The sequence below is a fragment of the Esox lucius genome, chromosome 24 (genome assembly GCF_011004845.1).
Source record: "Esox lucius isolate fEsoLuc1 chromosome 24, fEsoLuc1.pri, whole genome shotgun sequence".
Taxonomy (NCBI): Eukaryota; Metazoa; Chordata; class Actinopteri; order Esociformes; family Esocidae; genus Esox; species Esox lucius.
Window position 1 is genome coordinate 8,893,256 of NC_047592.1, and position 18,232 is coordinate 8,911,487.

General features: G+C 48.9%; 1 protein-coding gene across 10 annotated transcripts in view; it reads left to right on the plus strand.

Moving 5' to 3' along the window:
• Positions 1 to 18,232, plus strand: part of nrxn2b (neurexin 2b) — a 638,533-nt gene that overhangs the window by 111,039 nt on the left and 509,262 nt on the right. For all 10 annotated transcript variants that reach the window (XM_029117448.2, XM_029117457.2, XM_029117453.2 and 7 more), the window contains exon 3: positions 7,648 to 7,665. In XM_029117448.2, the coding sequence (XP_028973281.1) occupies positions 7,648 to 7,665 (18 nt within the window). The remainder of the gene's footprint in view (positions 1 to 7,647; positions 7,666 to 18,232) is intronic.

Sequence of the window (18,232 nt, forward strand, 5' to 3'; positions counted from 1 at the left end):
GGATGTCTTCCACAGGGGGTGCAGTGGAACTGAATGGACATCGAAAGCATGGGAGACGGCAAACGGCTGAAATGGCTACAGCGTCCAGAGCACTCTTACCTCCCATGGATGGGCACTTTACCTAAAAGCACAGTGGTTTCCTGTTGATGGACTACGGCCCTTCTGGTCCAGTAACTGTACAAGAACCAGGTTCAAAAACAACATGACAACCATTCCTGGATCTACCTCCGGAAAGCTTTTTGACAAGTTATTGCCTTCCGAGCACAGCATAATGTACATAACATGTATACACCTTTCTCCATGGCATATTACTCCAGGAAATATATGTAAGGAAGCTGTGAGACCTTGCTCTTTTTTTTTTTTATATAGACTTTCTCACCTTCTACTGTCCCTCTTGCCATTTACTCTAGTTATGTAATTGGCGTATGTCTAACTGGGAAAATTTTCAGAATCAGTTATGTCTTTCCAATTTCTCCTTACATCCGTTATCCCTTTAGATGAAAACCACTACCTGAAACCATGTTACACCCACGTCGTTGAGCTTCCCACGGAGAGGGATGGAGCTTTATTCTTTTTACAGAAGGATTAAAATAGACAACGCCTTCACCAACTATTACCAGCGGTCAGATATGTCTTTGATGACCCAGTGAAATTTCCCATCACGGAAACATATCGCGTGCTCACAACCAAGCTCAGTTCGTGCGTGCATGAGCATGTGGAGTGTCCTCACGTCTTTCCAAATCTCAGCCCAGTGTGACGTGCCCCTCTGGTAACCTGGTCCCTGTGGGCTACAGTGTGTGACTGGTTATCTGTCTTTGCTCGTTCCCTTAACTGGTTGTGACACCTGAAGATGAGGCCCTCCTCCAGTCATTTACCAAGTTATTAACTCTGTCTCACCTCTCCTTGACCCTTGCTATTGACCTATGAGTCAGTGGTTCCACCGTAGCCTCTGGAGGAGTCTTTTGTTTAAACAACCCCCCCCCCCCATTTCTCTATCATTTTCTCTACCGCCCTCTCTCTCTATATATCCTTCTCGATCACCCTCTGTGACTTTCTGGGTTGTTGAATCATCACTCTCTTTTTTTTTATCTTTCTGTGTAGTTCAAACTGATCTCTTGGCTTGTTTACGTTGTGACAGAGCGAATAAAACGCCGGAGAGGCTTATCACAGTTTGCATAAATATTTCCGTAGAGTTTGAATGTACCCCGGCAGGATTGTGGCCATCAACCACGGGAAAATGGAGCGATATGCATGTGCAGAAACTTGGTAATATTCTGAGAATTGTCTTCCTGCTTGTAAAACCCTGGTGGGACTCTATCAATGTTGGGCACGCAACCTTGGAAGGTGGCGTCTCGAACTGTCGATGCATGCAGGTTTAGACAACAAAGTAATGTAGCATCTCGAGTGTTCTTGTTTTAGGAATTTTGCGTAATGTGAACAAGCCCTCTCTCCTCCCTGGCTGTCTCTCCCCTCTGTGTCCTCCCTGGCTGTCTCTCCCCTCTGTCCTCCCTGGCTGTCTCTCCCCTCTGTCCTCCCTGGCTGTCTCTCCCCTCTGTCCTTCCTGGCTGTCTCTCCCCTCTCTCTCCTCCCTGGATGTCTCTCCCCCCTCATTCTTCCCTGGCTGTCTCTCCCCTCTCTCTCCTCCCTGGCTGTCTCTAACCCCTCACTCTTCCCTGGCTGTCTCTCCCATCTCTTCCCTATCTCTCCTCCCTGGCTGTCCCTCCCCTCTCTCTCCTCCCTGGCTATCTCTCCCCTCTCTCTCCTCCCTGGCTGACTCTGCTCTCTCTCTCCTCCCTGGCTGTCCCTCCCCTCTCTCTCCTCCCTGGCTGTCTCCCCCATCTCTCCCCTCTGGCTGTCTCTCCCCTATCTCTCCTCCCTGGCTGTCTCTCCCCTCTCTCTCCTCCCTGGCTGTCTCTCCCCCCTCTCTCTCCTTCCTGGCTGACTCTCCCCTCTCTTTCCTCCCTGGCTGACTCTCCCCTCTCTCTCCTCCCTGGCTGTCTCCCCCATCTCTCCCCTCTGGCTGTCTCTCCCCTATCTCTCCTCCCTGGCTGTCCCCCCCCCTCTCTCCTCCCTGGCTGTCCCTCCCCTCTCTCTCCTCCCTGGCTGTCTCCCCCATCTCTCCCCTCTGGCTGTCTCTCCCCTATCTCTCCTCCCTGGCTGTCTCTCCCCTCTCTCTCCTCCCTGGCTGTCTCTCCCCTCTCTCTCTCCTCCCTGGCTGACTCTCCCCTCTCTTTCCTCCCTGGCTGACTCTCCCCTCTCTCTCCTCCCTGGCTGTCTCCTCCCTCCCCCTTTGCACATCAGGCATTTCAATTTCTTTCTGTTTCAGACCCTTATTCTTGCTTTCTCTACCGGTGACAGAAGCTCGGTGAGGGATAAGGTCGCTCAAAGCTAAATGAACACTTCTGGTATATAGGAGTTGTAAGAGATTTAGGAGATTGAAGGAGTGTTGTTTATACCGGAGAGGTCTTAAAGTCAAGGCCTCATGCTTTGAAGTGAGTCAGGGGGCCAGGCTACTTCTACGTGCTGCTCAGAAAGACCACCTATCACAGTATACGGTGTATAGATATGTATGTATATTTATTTGTGTGTATAGATGTATATACACTTACAGTACCAGTCAAAAGTTTAGACACACCCAAGTGACTGGTACTGGTACTTTTTAAATTTGCTTTTGCATCTAAAGTATGTTCAGAGCATGTGTGTGTGTGTGTGTGTGTGTGTGTTGTCTCGCTGCTTGCCTGTGTCTGCGCTTCTCATAATTCTGTAATGTGTTCTGCAACTGTCTTTCGTTAAAGTCAAATGACCTTGGAAAGGCTTTTCTCCTTTTAATTCTAAATTCTCTCTCTGACTCATGGCTGGCCAGAATATAATCTTTAAAGGCTGTCTTTAATGGAGGAGTGTGAAAGACAGAAGCACTACATAAAATAATAAGTTTTAGTATTTGAAGTGTTGTAACTGGAGGAGACTGAGAGGGGCCCTACCTAAGTTAGACGTCACCTGTTGATCTATCTACTTCACTGAGGAAAGTCTACCTGCTCTTACTGGGTTGTGTGCTTGTCCCACCTAGTTACGGTAAAATCCTAAATTATTTGGACTGTGACACGGTTTCTTGGGGCGTTGTTGCCTGGCAATCCGGCTTGGTTTTTGGATTTAAAATCCCGTGGTGACTACAGCGTTGACGTGCAGACAGTTTGTTTTTACGCTTGAGGGTACTCGTCCTTAGCCTGTGGGTGGTATTTGAAATTCCGGGTTGTGTTCTGCGTGCCAGAAGAATGCTACGGCGGGCGACGGGGCATATTGGGTCAGCCCGTCCCTCTACAGGGGCCTTCGTCCGGTTTCGCTGCAAGTCCTCCGCCAAGGCAGCCCGTTTAGCAGCCGCTCTCGGTGAGGCTGTGAGGAGGCAGGCGACGTCTCCACTCTGTCGCCTTGAGACCAGGGAGGAGAGTGTGATATCTTGAGGCACCCTCACCGGTTCTCACCGGTTCTCACCGGTTCTCACCGGGTCACCCGAAATCCGGGCGTGCATATTCGTGCCGTACTAACGCCGCTTCTCATCGCGCCGTTAGTACCAGCCGTACAAAGTTGAAGATCAGTAATTGAGAAATTCATTATTCACTTGCACAGACATAGTTCTTTCTCTGTAGTCCTCACATCTTTATTTAGCCCTGAAAGAAAGGATTACCATAAAAGCAACAACACAAGTTTCCCGCTCACCCCTGGGAACAGAAGGGGGAAGAAATGAAATGCGGCCTGCTAAGGCTGATGTTGTCTTTTAGTGCTTTGAAACAGCCTGCTTTTACATCCTGTTCACTTCCTGCCCAGTGTCTTTCTGTCGGATTCATTTAGCCTTTCTGGATGTCTTGTTTGCGGTGTTACGCACCACAGTCTGGCTTGGGGAGCAGTGAAAAATAAATATTCCAGTAGAGCCGTCATTACTCCGTCTGTGTCAACTTCTTACTCGCCGATTTCAAATTTCTGCTGTGGGGGAGGGGTGCAGAAAAACAGAGCACTACTTTCCTCGCGCTAGATTTTTATGATATCAAAAAGGGACGCCTGTCTTTCATTCCTCAGCCCTTACATGTACCGACAGGAGCAAGGCTTTTGACATATCCAAATGGAATCGGTTTTCTTAAAGCGCTGGGAAGAGGATCCCAGCGGCGCAAAATGCCTTGAGTTAGTGTCTCTCCTTTATCTAACGGAACATACTGTACAATGTTATATGAAGGTTGGTTAGGTAGAAACTGCCTGAACAGATCTATAAGATAAAAGGGATGAATGCAGAGGGATTACGGTTTCTCTGCTCTATTCCCCATTCTCCATAAGTACAACTCAGACTTTCCCTCGTTGCCAGTTCAATCCAGAATGTCTTGTCTACTCCAGTTCCAATGCCCCAGGGAGCCAGGGAGCCGTCTGTAAAAGAGGATGTAAATACAGCGGTTTAGTCAATTAATGGTGCTAATGGTTTGGTGGAAGGATGGCCTCTTGGGGCAGCACTCCGCCGTCTCTCTGGGGAGACTCTGGCTCTAGTGTTGTAGGTAAAGCAAAGGGAGAGCAGCACGCCGCCACCTCACCGTCTCCAACTTGAACAGTCATGTAGTGTTTGTTTACACAGACGCATCCCAACGGATTGCCCAATCCCTGAAGACTAGATGCTCATTCATAGTGGATTTTTTTTTATTTTTTGGTGTAGACTTGTAAGGGACGATGTTTTCGCTTCACTTTTCATTAATCGACGACTGTTCTCGGCGGTGGGGACCCGGCTCCCTGAAATATAAGCTCACGTTTGACAGTTTGTTATCTTTAATCGTCACATCCTTGACTTTCATTCCCAGTCATATTACCCGTCATTCCCTAAGCAGTGTTTAAATTGTGCGTTTGAAAGGGGAAAGCCTACTGAGGTTTGCTGCTCTATCCACTGACAGACAACGGGACACAATCCACATGAACCATCTCTGAGGAACATTTTTACACAGGCCCCATAATTACTTGAGAGATGAATCATGGGTTTGGAGAAAAAAAAAGCGAGCCTTCTCTTTCATGCTCTGCCGGCTTTGAACAGGGACTCTGAGGCTGGCACTGGCAGTGTCTCTGAAAGATAGTCTTCAGTCCAGGCTGAACACCATCCAAAGCACAGCGATGAGAGGGAAGAGTGAAGGATGAAGTGGGAAGGACAGAACCATGGCCAGAGATCAGAACAATCATTTCCTTTGGCAAACAAGGTCCCCCTAGCTTACAGCTCGGCTTAATCTCTGCTGTAGGATCGTGCATCACTCTCGACTGGCTACCCGTGTCCGGATTTGTCTGCTCTCTTGACTTCCTGCTTTACTTACCGCAGCAGCTCTTAGCTGCCTGCCTATTGCAGAGGCATTGTGGGTGTTCTGATCTGAGGATCAATAGGGAAAGGCAGTGAAGGTGTATGGGATGTCGGCGTGTCTTGCTGGGATTGAAGCGCAGGCATCGATTGCCTGTTTAAGCCAACATTTGCCAGCCCACCCAGGGTCTGGGTGTTTCGTTTTGTATAATGACAACGATAAAATAGCTTTATGAGAAATAATGTTGTGGATATTTATTTGGAAACATGAATCATACAGCCAAAAGCTGAATGACACAGCAATGGGTGAGTTCTGAGGGCAACAGGTGTGAGTTCAAACGTAAACTATTTTTTAACCAAACCACAAGAAGCAATCAAGACAGTTCTACGCAGCAATTATCTGGCAAAACAAATTAGACATTCGATCTGTTGATAATAATAATAAATGTAATTATACTAATTGGCCTACGTTGCTCAAAACGGCACTTGCTCGGAGGGTGTGTATGCACATTCTGTACGTAGCTCTGGACAAGGTGCCTACTAACTGAGGAAATTGTGAAAACGGGACGAATGTAGCCGGTCAAGAAAGCCTTTTGAGTAACGTGCACCTTGTAGATGAAAGACACCAGCAGCAGAGGGGACCTTGTTTTGCTATCGCTGTCAGTCCACCTGTCATGATATCTTAACACTGAGAGCAATCTTCCCAACCGCCTCTTCTTCAGCTCCACCCTTCCATAGCTGCTTGTGCTCCGCAGCTACAACACTGAGCAGAATGGGAGCGCGTAGCTTAATTAAAGGCCTCAGTGTTTCCTCTAAATAGTTACGTGCTCAGGAACGGCCGTGTCGGTTATGGTGCGCCCAAGCGGTGGTTGCGGTGTGGCGGTCTTGTGTCAGTTCTCTGATAGCGACGGTGATGATCCCGGAGAAGCAGATTCATGTATTTTTGATTTAACTCCCCAATCTAACATTAGAGAATCTGGCCCGCGGTAGCCCGGGGTGAAGTGTTTTACAACTGCGGTAGGTTTCTTTGACTCACTCTCGGGGTTATGAAGTTGAAGAGATGTGCCTCCGGTTGTGTGGGTGGTTTGCTCGATCTGCCGTCACGGCTCTCGTAATGGAGTGGTTGTGATATTGGATGGGATGTGCAGTCACCGGAGCCTGGCTTCCCGTAACGCTCACGTAAACCTCAGCTGCATCCATTGGCTGTGGATTGAATTATGATTGGTGTAGTTGTGCTCAATAGTCTGCAGACCCCCGGTAGAAAATTGTGACATTTTGGCATTCATTTAGAAAATATGACTGATCATGAAAAAAGAAATAAGAATAAGAATAGCGATCATATTAAGCCATTTATTATCACAGAATTATTGTTTGGTTCCTTTTTAAATCATAATGAAATCTCCCAAATGGCCCTGATCAAAGGTTTATGTACCCTCCAATGTTTGGCCTTGTTACAGACAGACAAGGTGACACACACAGGTGAAAATGGCAATTAAAGGTGAATTTCCCACACCTGTGGCTTTATAATTTGCAATTAGTGTCTGTGTATGAATAGTCAGTGAGTTTGTTCACTCTCACGTGAATGCACTGAGCAGGCTAGATACTGAGCCATGGGGGGCATAAAAGAACTGTCAAACGACCTGCATAACAAGGAAATAGAACTTTATAAAGATGGAAAAGGATATAAAAAGTGCTATGTTTGGAGAGGGGTCAACAAGGCCACGCAAGACGACCAAAGACTTTGCATGACATGGAGGCATTTTGCCAAGTCGAAAGGGCAGCTACACCACCTGCAAGAATGTGGGGCCTCATAGACAACTATTACAAAATTCTGCACGCTGTCATTGATGCTGAAGGGGGCAATACACAGTATTAAGAACTAAGGGCATGCAGACTTTTGAACAGGGGCCAGTTTTATGATTGTGCCATTCTGTTATGACCTCGAGTTGAATGTGAATCCCATAAGAAATAAAAGACGTGCGTTCTGCCTGCCCACTCACGTTTTCTCTACACATGGCACATGTACTACCAATTCTCCAAGGGCGTGCCGACTTATGAGCACCACTGTCCCGCAGGACGGGCAACTGTCATTCACATTTTATCCCCCCAAACGTTCTGAACGAAGTGAAGGGAATAAATACGGTTCATATAGAACGGTCGCACTCTATTTCTCTCTGTCCATAGGACCCCTAGTGTTGACGCACGGCCTGATCTGTGACAATGGGAGTTCTTTTTAGCACATTTGAATGTATCACGTGGTCATTTTCCGCATGTTATTTCTCTAATCTATTTGTTTTTCCTTCTCTTTCCCTCCTCTCCGGCCGCCTGCGAAGCAGAAGAGTACGTCGTCGAAGGTAAGACCACCCTTTTACTCCCGCAGACCTTCGCCGGCTCCCTCTGTGGCGGGGGCGTCCGTGTTGAGAGCCGGGGTTTGCTGCGGTACAATGCTGCCGTGCCCTCCCTCTTGGGAATGGGTTTGTCAGTGTCGTTGGACTGCGGTTGTGGTGACTCCACGGGGCCTAAATTATGCAATTTAAAAACCCACCCAAGCCGGTGTTTCTATCAGTGACTTCCTATCCGAAGTTGCCTTTTCTTTCCTTCTTTCTTGGTCTTTGTTTGTTTTGTTTTACCTGCATACTGTGTGGACATGGATTGGTCGTACTCCTGTACGCAACCGGGGTTGATGCTTGAAACACTGATGACTCAGTGAACCGAGGACTAAGTGTGTCATGTGAATAACGTCAGGCGCTAAATGAGACATGGAGTTGGTTGGTCAGTGTGGTACTGTCTCTGGTTCCACTCCTTCCTTGTGATCATGTAAAGAGAGAGAGAGGGCCGGAGCTGGGACTCCCAGTGAGCTTGGACTCCCAGTGAAGGGGACTCCCAGTGACCGGGACTCCCAGTGAGGGGGACTCTCAGTGACCGGGACTCCCAGTGAGGGGGACTCCCAGTGAGGGCCCTTGGGACCACCTCGGCTCCTGACCCTCTTGTCGTTACACTAGCTTGCCTCAGCTGAACGTGCGGGGAGATTAGCATCAGCTGACGCCTGTCATTTCCTTAGCAGTCCCGGGTGGGCGGGGGGGGTGGGGGGGTCTCATCCAGTCACACTGCTCCGGGAACAATTTGACTCTGTCACCGGTAGGCTGCTTGATCCGACTGGGTCCTCGCAGGTGCGGCGAGGGCAGAGAGGGGGGGCTCGGGGAGTTGGAAGGGGCCGCCGTGTTTCCCCCACCACCCCCCTATCTGGATCGCTGGGTGATGGATCACCCCTCCCCCGGGCTGAGGCCAGCTCGCTGGGGAAATTGCTATGGGAACACAACGTTCCTACAGAGGTTTCGGCAGGTGCTTGGCTGGCGTCTCTCTATCTCTGTTCACATGTGTTTACTCTGTGGCATGTAGCGAAAAATAAAAACACCACGCTTCTTGGAAAACCTGCTCTATGTTAAATTGTCATGTACTATTTTAATATTCAGTGAGTAGGTGATCAACGTCAGGGCTGTATTCCCTAGGAAATGAGTTTCATGTTCTGATTCCACGCCACAACATGTGTATTGTAACACCGGTATCGTCGAAAACCCTAATTGGATTTAGAGAGACTTAGTGCATACGTATTCCAGGTGTTCTTTATTCCATCGCCGCCGGCCAACCTGTGAACCCAATTTAAATGGTGACCTGTGTTTGATATGCAGAGGGTGGGGGGTGGGGGGGTGAGCGGGGCTGTGTGATGGACACTGTCTGAAGCAGACATTCTCCTGTTGCTCCTCGGTCTCTGCATCCCTACGGCAGGCCTGTCTACCCCTCTCCTCACCGTGTCTGTGCGCTTGGCGAGGCGTGACCACCCCGTCGCAGGGTCACCGCGTCGGGAAAAAGCGCCCAGGCCACTGATGGAAAAATGCCAGGGTGGCATTGGGTGGGGTTCGGACAGGGAAGGGGACAACGGGACAACGCGCACCTGACGGCTCCTCCCTGCCCCTGCAGTGCGTGGGGGGTGCGTGCGTGCGTGCGTGTGTGTGTGTGTGTGTGTGTGTGTGTGTGAGCGTCTGTGATCTCGACGCGGAGCAGCAGAGCCCTGACCCATGCTGCGATGGTGCGTGGCAATCTGTTTCATGCTCCGGCCCCCCCGTGGAAGCCCCCCGGGGCGTCGGCAGATCTCTACCCACCGCCACGGCCTCTCACTGAGGGAACAAGAGAGCAGCGGTCGGCCCAGCAGTTCGGGGCGGGGGGCCTCGTCTATCCGTTAACATTAATCAGACAGCATGGCCAAGTTCCAACAGGGACCCTACATCCCTCCTACACAGACACAAGCCGGGAGGGGAACAATTTTTTTGGGGACGTGTCTAGCTAGGAATGGAATGCCATAGGGAAGGTGTTTTAAATGAGGTTTCACCTGTCATTCCGCACATTTCTTAGATTTATAACGGACTATTTGCATAGGTCTGTGGGCAGCTGTGGGCAAATTTTTGTGTTTGAGTGCTGTCCTTGCCTGGTGTCCTAGGTGTGTCCCGGTTGCAAAGCTATTAGAAAGGTGATTGTGATCTACAGACTCGTGGTGGTTTCACCTCAGGGGCTAGCAAGCATTCGCTACTGATAGCCTGTTTGCTGAATAGCAGTAACAAGGTACACAGTAAAGAAAAAAAATGGAGTGGACATTTGTGTTCTCCACATCATGGTGTTTTAATTAAGAAGTAGATACGTTTCCTCAGAGACTAGTTAGGTGCGTTAGTGGGACACGCACTCTTCAGGGTGGATGCGTCGTGGTTCACGATCTCATTAGTTATCCCTGAGAGTGCCTGGAAGACACAAGTCACCTTGCTCTGTGATTTCACTCATATTTTCCGGGATTTGATAAGCCACCGCCATTGGTCCAATTAGTGACTGTGACCATACGCTCAAAGGCTGCTGAAGATTGATGATCCTGGGAAGTCTTGGAAGCCCGAGGGAGCAAGGTGCCATTGGCTGTGGCTGGCTGGTCGGTCTCTCGCGCTGTGAGACAGTGGGACCAGCGATTGATGATGTGTGGCGCACACTGACCCGTTTTCAAAGCTACGCCAAGCCCCATGGTTCTGTGTGCTTCATAGATTGCCAACCAAGCCCTTTTTCTGGGTCTCACAGACCACATATTGGAAACAGTAACTATACTGCAATGTAGATATCTCAAGCGGGAGCGTGATTCACATTACAAAGGCCATTGACGGAATACTATGTAATATACAGCCGACGCGCAACATTTTGAACCTTATCGAAGCCAAATCAGTTTACATTTCCTGTTATTTTTTTATGGTGTTTTGTTCAGATCACACTGTCCTATCTGGTCAATCTGATCAAAGCTAATGATCTTTTACTTTCTGTATATCCACGCAAAAGAGTTGATCTGTAACCTTTGGGAAAATATATGATGTTTTCCTGCAACAAACTGGATTGTGATGTGGACTGGAGATATGGGTTGATAGTGTGGGTGTTGGGGACTGCGCTGTAGTTACGGGAGATTAGGCTGGCTCATCCAGACCAGATTATGGATTTTCTTCTTATTGAATAGAGAAGAGAAAAGCAAAAAAACAAGGTCCAGAGACTTGAATGCTTCCTAGATATTTCTCCACTGATTGTACTGGGCAATAATCACGGTTGCTAGGCTACACAAGAGAATATTAAAGTGGTGATGTCAGAGGAGCATTAACCTACTTTTGAATATTGTTGTTCCAATTCTCTGAGAGTGATGTCCAGGTTTTCTACATTTCTGATATTCTCCAGCTACTGTTGATTCGGTGCGTGTGATCTCCACCCAGCAGGCTACGGCGTTTACCGTGTTAAAGAAGATAAATGACAGAAATGTCATCTCAGAATTGACTTCGATTACAGGGAAGGAGAATGACTCACTATTTACTGCATTGCGCATCATAGAATTGTATGTTCAGACAACAGCAGAAAAACCAAAACAACAATGCATACTGCCTCAACTCCATGTTCCAGTGTCCTTTCCTACAGTGCTCTTCTTCTCTGTCTCATCTAGGAAGACCATAACATCATTTCTTCCATCCCATGGATGGCCCGTTCCAATTGTTCCCCCCGTAACGCTATTGGTTTTCACATATTGCGTTATCGCTGGCCGCTTTCGCTCAAGTTGCGTTCGGAAAACGATTAAAGCAAACAAACGCATTTTCAAAAGGTATCCCTTCCTTCCGCCTCAGAACGAGTGGGAGAAAGAGAGATGAATGAGGCGGGCGCTGTACTGCTGAAATGCTGCAGAGCTGTTTGGGAAGGAGGCATTGATGTGCTTCTCTTCCCCCTGCATGGTCCCAGACCCAGATGTTGCCTTGAGATTAACCGCGCCGGGGTCCTGGAGGAGCGCGCTCAACCCCTGCCCATTTTCACAGGCGATTAATTCCCCCCCCCCCCTACACCCACACACGCGCGCACGACCAAGAGACACACGCAGGCTCCCAGGCAGGCACACGCTCGTTCTCAGTCGAAAAGGCTGGGTGGCTGTTCCACCTGTGAGCAGCAATTCCACTGACTGTGTCGGTGTGTGTCTGTATCCGATTGTGTGTCTGGCCTTGAATGCGAGACCACGGGTGACCCTGAACGAGCATTTCTGTGCAGCGTTCAGGCTTCTGAGCACCATTCCTGTGTTTGTGACTTTGGTTTGCCCGCACCACTCCGTGTGGTCGCCTCAAACAGTCCCCCGTTGGACCCAGCATGCCTTGAACCTGGCATTTGGACTGGGCCACAGCGGTCGTCCGGTTTGTGAGCGCCGGTTCCTGTGGGAAACGGAAACCTTGGTCCCTGCTTCCATCATTTAGTGTGTTGGCATGTAAGGAGTAGAGTCTCCTTACATGAGTTCTTTCTGATGGTAATCCATCTTGTTAATTTGCCAACTGTGATGATGGAACCAAGTGTTAAACACCCATAAGCGTTTACAGTTTCACAACCTCAGTCTGTATCCAATTTGTCCTGATTTCCTGAAGGTGCTAATTATGTAGTCTTAATATTCCTCGCAAACTATTCGTGGCGTTCCCAAAATGTACTTAAATTCAGCTATTTTTAGACAGCGGAAAATGCTCTGCCTTTGCATTTGGAGGGAGTTCGCTCCAATCCCTAAGTCTGTCCTCCTTCCAGTGTATTCAAATTAAAAAAAAATGTCATCCGTCGTGCCCAGGTGGTTTCGAAGTGAACAAGAAAAATGCACATGGCCTTTTTAAGTATCTCCCTGAAGACCAGGGGTTATGGGGTATTTGGAGTCGATATTGCTCTGTCTTTTTTTTTTTGTCGTCTTCCCTCACTTAATTTATGCCCCGTCAGGAATGCCATCCCTGTAATCCTCCGCCCAGTCTTCCTGTTCCTTCTATCACTCAATCTCTCTTTCTCTCTTTCTCTGTTTCTCTGTTTGCTTGGACTCTCCCATCCATCTTCCTGTTTTTCGCCTCTCTCCATTTATCTGTATTCCTACCCCATCTTTTGCTCTCCCAGTCGTCGTCCCCCCCCCCACCCCCAGTTCCCTCTCTGGTCTAGCAGATAAACTCTGAAGTTGTTCCTATAAGAGGCTTAGATGGGACGCCACGCCACTATAGGGGGAAGTGGATTGCTCCTTTATTAAGTTGAAGGAGGCAATCTGGCCGGGACAGACTCCGCTGGGAAGGGAGGAGAGGGGGCGGCTCTCATCCGGAGTCCACCTTGATGAATCACTGCTCGACGTGCATTGTGTCCGTCAGGGTTTGGGGTCAGCGCCGCTTCACTTCCGGCCGGTTCAGGAAGCACACGGATAAGTCAAATCTCAGTGGCCTCAATGCTTTTTGTTTGGGCAATTTTTTTTATTTCAAATGAGTTTTGTTTCACTTTTTGTGTCAGCCGGGGTGGATTGTGGTATCATAGTAGAACTTCAGAACCTGATATATGACGTGTGGTCCACATGCGACACGCCAAAACTCGTTTTTTTTCCCATTGGGTAATGGTGGCACTTGTGTACTCTGGAACACTGGATGTTGATGCACAATACAAAGAAAAAGGCTTGAGCTCTATTATCCGGCGCAATTTTAAATTATAGGATTTACATGAGCGTTCTAACGGGTCGGCTTTAGAGTGGCGTTAATTCTATATACAGCTAGCCAAAATAACGTAAATGATGCCAAACTAGTCAAACTCTGTCCCGGTGGAACTCAGTTTACACCCACACACATTACCTCAGTCTATCAAGCTGATACATTATCCAGCATATACATCGCGTTGCTCTATAAATGATCGAGCACCCACTCCGACATTCTGACATCCAACCGCCCGTGCATTATCGCACCGCATCCTCCATATAGGGGAAATGCGCGGTGCAATTTCATATGCACTTTGACGGCCTTTGAATGATTGAAAATATAATCAAAGAGGCAATCAGTGTAGCTATTAAGTGCTACATAAAGCTGCGGAAGCCATTACCAGTGTGCTTTTATGTTCTTGCACAACTCCTGTGAACTATAATCACCAAAGGGGGTCCGTGCTCTTAGCCGGGGCGAGGCAGCCTTGACAACAGGCCCGGTCTAAATTGGTCGTCTTTTGTCTGGCGAGGCACACGACACCTCCTTAAGGCACCTATTGAGACGCTTGATGTGTGTTCGTCTATTATGGCAGACTCGCCGAGGGGTGCCGACACTCTCCTGTTTTCTGCCTGACACTCCTCGTCACTTCCATAACCAGATTTGTTCACCCATGGCTCGAGAAGACAGCCCTGCTCCAGTCAGACGAGGAACGCCACGTTATCAATTTCCTCTTCATCTTCTCTCGTTTCTTTTATTTATTGTGTTTCCAGGGCAGGTGAGGAGAGCTCTCTCTGCCCTACTGGTGTCCATTTTGAGCTTCAATTACGCTGTGAAATGCCACTGACTGGTATCCCAGAAGCCTTTGCCTTGCGGCATGAAATATGAAGAGATTGCACCCGATCTCGACACAGAATGAGAGAGCCCATCTTCTACAGGGCAGCTTTAACCTTATCAGTCCTAGAACCCGACCTCTCCCCCAAAATAACTTTATTTTATTTTTTTTCTAACGAATGACATTCATTCGCTTCTCATAACCTGACAGTAAAGAGGTGACCAATATCTTTTTTAGTACAACCAGGACCATGTATTTAATAAAATTAAAAACCAATAACAAACATTTGCGTTGACATGTTTTATTGAGAATCGATAATACAAAATGAAGTCTGCCAAAAAATGTCCGAAATGAATATCCCCCAAGTCAGCGACCACTGGGTCGAGTTTGGAGTTTCAGCAACTATGTGAGTTTGAAAAGTTTTCGATTTTGCCTGGGGATTTCCAGGAGTCTCCTATGTAGAATCCCTTCCTTAACTTCTTACTGCTTTCGTGTGGCCCCTGAACACCACAGAACAGAGCAGCTTTCCACAGATGTCTTAGAATTTTTCCATCTCAAGCCATTCACACTCCAGGCACTGGTCTTGGGGATCCATCTTTACAGTGTCTCTGACTCAGAACCCGTCTATCAGCCTCTCTAACTCAGAACCCGTCTATCACAACAACCAATGGTTGGCATCTACAGGAGTGGAAGAAATGGACAAATCTGGAACAAATCCAAAGAGAGGTTTCAAGTGCCGGGATCTATAGGGTTTAGGAGCTCACAAAGCCCCTCCCACCAGGCTGCCTAGCATAGGTGGGGGACCACGGTAACCATTTGTGTAGGTGTGTCATTTTCGTGTGTCAGTGTGATTCTCATTGTGTGTCCCCACTGTCAACTCCCGTTCCCTCATTCGGTTGCGCAACACCTTTGCAGCGGCACAGGAGACGGTTAAATATTCCGTTTTTAGGACACGCGGCGGCGCCATTTGCCCATTCGTTTGGACAGAGTCAACGTTTGTTTTCAGCCCGGCCATAAAGACTTGACGCCGGGCTGAACTTCCACACTGTACACCCACACGCCACGATATCCCTGTCATTTACTTGGCTGGCGGTGCGATTATGTATGGACGACTGCTGTAAAACAGTGAGACCCAGGCGGCGCCGTTCAGGGAAATGGGCTGGTAAAATGGAGATCAATAGGCCACGCAGATGAATGGGGCCGAATCAGAGGGGCGAATGGGAATACGGCGATTCTCTTTCATGGTCCCTCTGTCTATCCCTCTTTCATAATGGAAAATAGTAACACTCCAATGAGTCAACGACACTCATTCAGGGCCTCGCTTTTCCCGTCTTGAAAAGGGGAGAACATTCTTTAGGGATTTTTCTGTGAACGGTGGTTGATTGTGGTATGTGGCCTCCTTCGTCTTTCCTTCCATCCGCCTTGTCACTTGCTGGCCCTCCTGGCGGCTGGCGATCAGTGGACAGTCTAGAGGGCAGATACCGTATGTGTTGGAGGTCACATCATGTTGTATCCTATTAAATATCTCCCAAGGGACTGTTCCTCTGTACTGAAAAGAAAGTGGCGTTGCTAGGAAAACACCAAGCCATGTGGGCTGGTTTGAATGATGCCGATTTGATGAACACACACACACACACACACTTATAAGTTGAAACATTCAAATGATGTGGCTGACTCATCCTAGTCTGGTGTTCGTGGCACCTTAAACCAAACCATTTGATTGCCGTGACGATGTGAAGCTGTGCAGAATTACCTGGCCAATCAACTGTCTGCTGGTATGAATTTTTGTAATGATTGGTATGTACCCACACACCATTTGACTCTTGGGGTGTGCCCACACTTGGACACGCACTAAAGAAACGATGCTTTCTAAATTTCAGTCCTTGTGTAAATTATCAAGTCTTGAAACACTGGTCCTTTCATTTAAGGCAAACATTTTTAATAAATCAGCCTGGTCAGCTGCTCTGGTCTAGGGCTGGCCTGCAGTCTGGAGCTGAGGACCAATTAATGTTAGGACCAACAGTGTTTTCTCAATGTGACAATGAATTGACACACCGCTTCCAAAATGGATACCTCCCTCACATCAATGTTTGAATGAATGTGTGTTGTCTCAGTAGCTACCAGGTCCACAGGCCAATGTCTTGAGAGAGTCCTTGGCTGAACGACCAACAGGAACAACATGTGCAAAAACAGAACCCCAGTACATTTAGCTCAGTGTGCAGGACACTGTGCCGAATGTGGTTTTGCAGCTTGTTGATGGGACCTGTTGGAAATGTTTGCAGGGTTACAGTGTCCTGACAAATAGCAGCGTTCTGATGCAATGGGAGAGTATGGGTCAGCAGGTTTAGCGCCCATCCAGAGTCCTGAGCTCCTCCTGCGGCCTGAGGCCAGTCCACCACTGGCCTGGCTCCGTCCGTCCTCCCCCGTTGGATGAGGCGTTCTCCGTCACGGGAGGCAGAGGCCCACGCGACCACACCGGGGTTCTGCTCCAACTGCGTCAGTGGCGTCAGTCAGTACAATCTGAGGTCCACCACAGACCGGAGGCACGGGTCACTTCATACACACACACGCGCACGCACACACTCAAAGTCACTCACACACACACATTTCAGGCGTTCCTGCCTACCGTTTTTCAAGGGGACGTCGACGCCTTTCTGTAACGCGTGCAGATTGCCATGGACACCGGTACTGCTGGCTTGCGAGCGGGAGTGTTGCGGAGCTGCTGTAAAGAGGGGTTCTCTGACCCTCGTGCAGAGGACACGGGGAGTGTGTATCGTGCATGACTGCCTTTATGGAGAGAGGGTTTTACTAGTTCCACACTTATACGACTCCCATCTGTTTCCCTCTGGTTTCCTCTGGTCTGTTGCTCAGATCACCCTTTATAGGAAACACAATAAATGTGCCGAACTGCTGTCTCCTAGCATTATCTCCCACTGCTGTTTGTTTCTCTACTTGTCAAAGGCGTTGAGGGAATCTTTTTCTGGTGGAGCAGGAGGTTATTGGTGGAAGTGCAATGCAACACCCTGTGTGTGTGTGTGTGTGTGTGTTTGTGCACTTGGCTTGGCTTGATTCCCGCTCAGCTTGTGATAATTTACAATAAACAACAGGGATGTGAGTGACACTGAGACTGAGAGACACCCCGACAGAGAGACAGAGGCAGCGAGACAGAGGCAGCGAGAAGGAGGGAGAGAGGCAGAGGGAGAGAGACGGAGGGAGAGAGATGGAGGGAGAGAGGCAGAGGGAGAGAGACGGAGGGAGAGAGACGGAGGGAGAGAGATGGAGGGATAGAGGCAGAGGGAGAGAGGTGGAGGGAGAGAGACGGAAGGAGAGAGGTGGAGGGAGAGAGGTGGAGGGAGGTGGAGGGAGAGAAGACGGAAGGAGAGAGGTGGAGGGAGAGAGGTGGAGGGAGGTGGAGGGAGAGAAGACGGAAGGAGAGAGGTGGAGGGAGAGAGGTGGAGGGAGGTGGAGGGAGAGAAGACGGAGGGAGAGAGGTGGAGGGAGGTGGAGGGAGAGAAGACGGAGGGAGAGAGGTGGAGGGAGAGAAGACGGAAGGAGAGAGGTGGAGGGAGAGAGGTGGAGGGAGGTGGAGGGAGAGAAGACGGAGGGAGAGAGGTGGAGGGAGGTGGAGGGAGAGAAGACGGAAGGAGAGAGGTGGAGGGAGAGAGGTGGAGGGAGGTGGAGGGAGAGAAGACGGAGGGAGAGAGGTGGAGGGAGGTGGAGGGAGAGAAGACGGAGGGAGAGAGGGGGAGGGAGAGAGGGGGAGGGAGAGCAGGCAGTAGAGGGCAAATCATGCATGCAGTGCAGAACTAGCAAAACTGCCTTTTCTTCTGGCCACTGAAAAACAATGGTATGCAAATTGTGGGTGCACCTAGTTCAATCACATAAAGGGTCAGACAAGTTACAGAGCATTTATTGTCAACAGTCTTTGCCTAGAGGGTTACCGTATGTGTTTGGTCAGATAATATATAATATTATCTGACCAAACACACAAGATAAGATGAAATATCTTGTTGGATGAACTACTTAACCTGTTAAAAGAGCCCCATACATCTTAGGGATCATATATCGGCT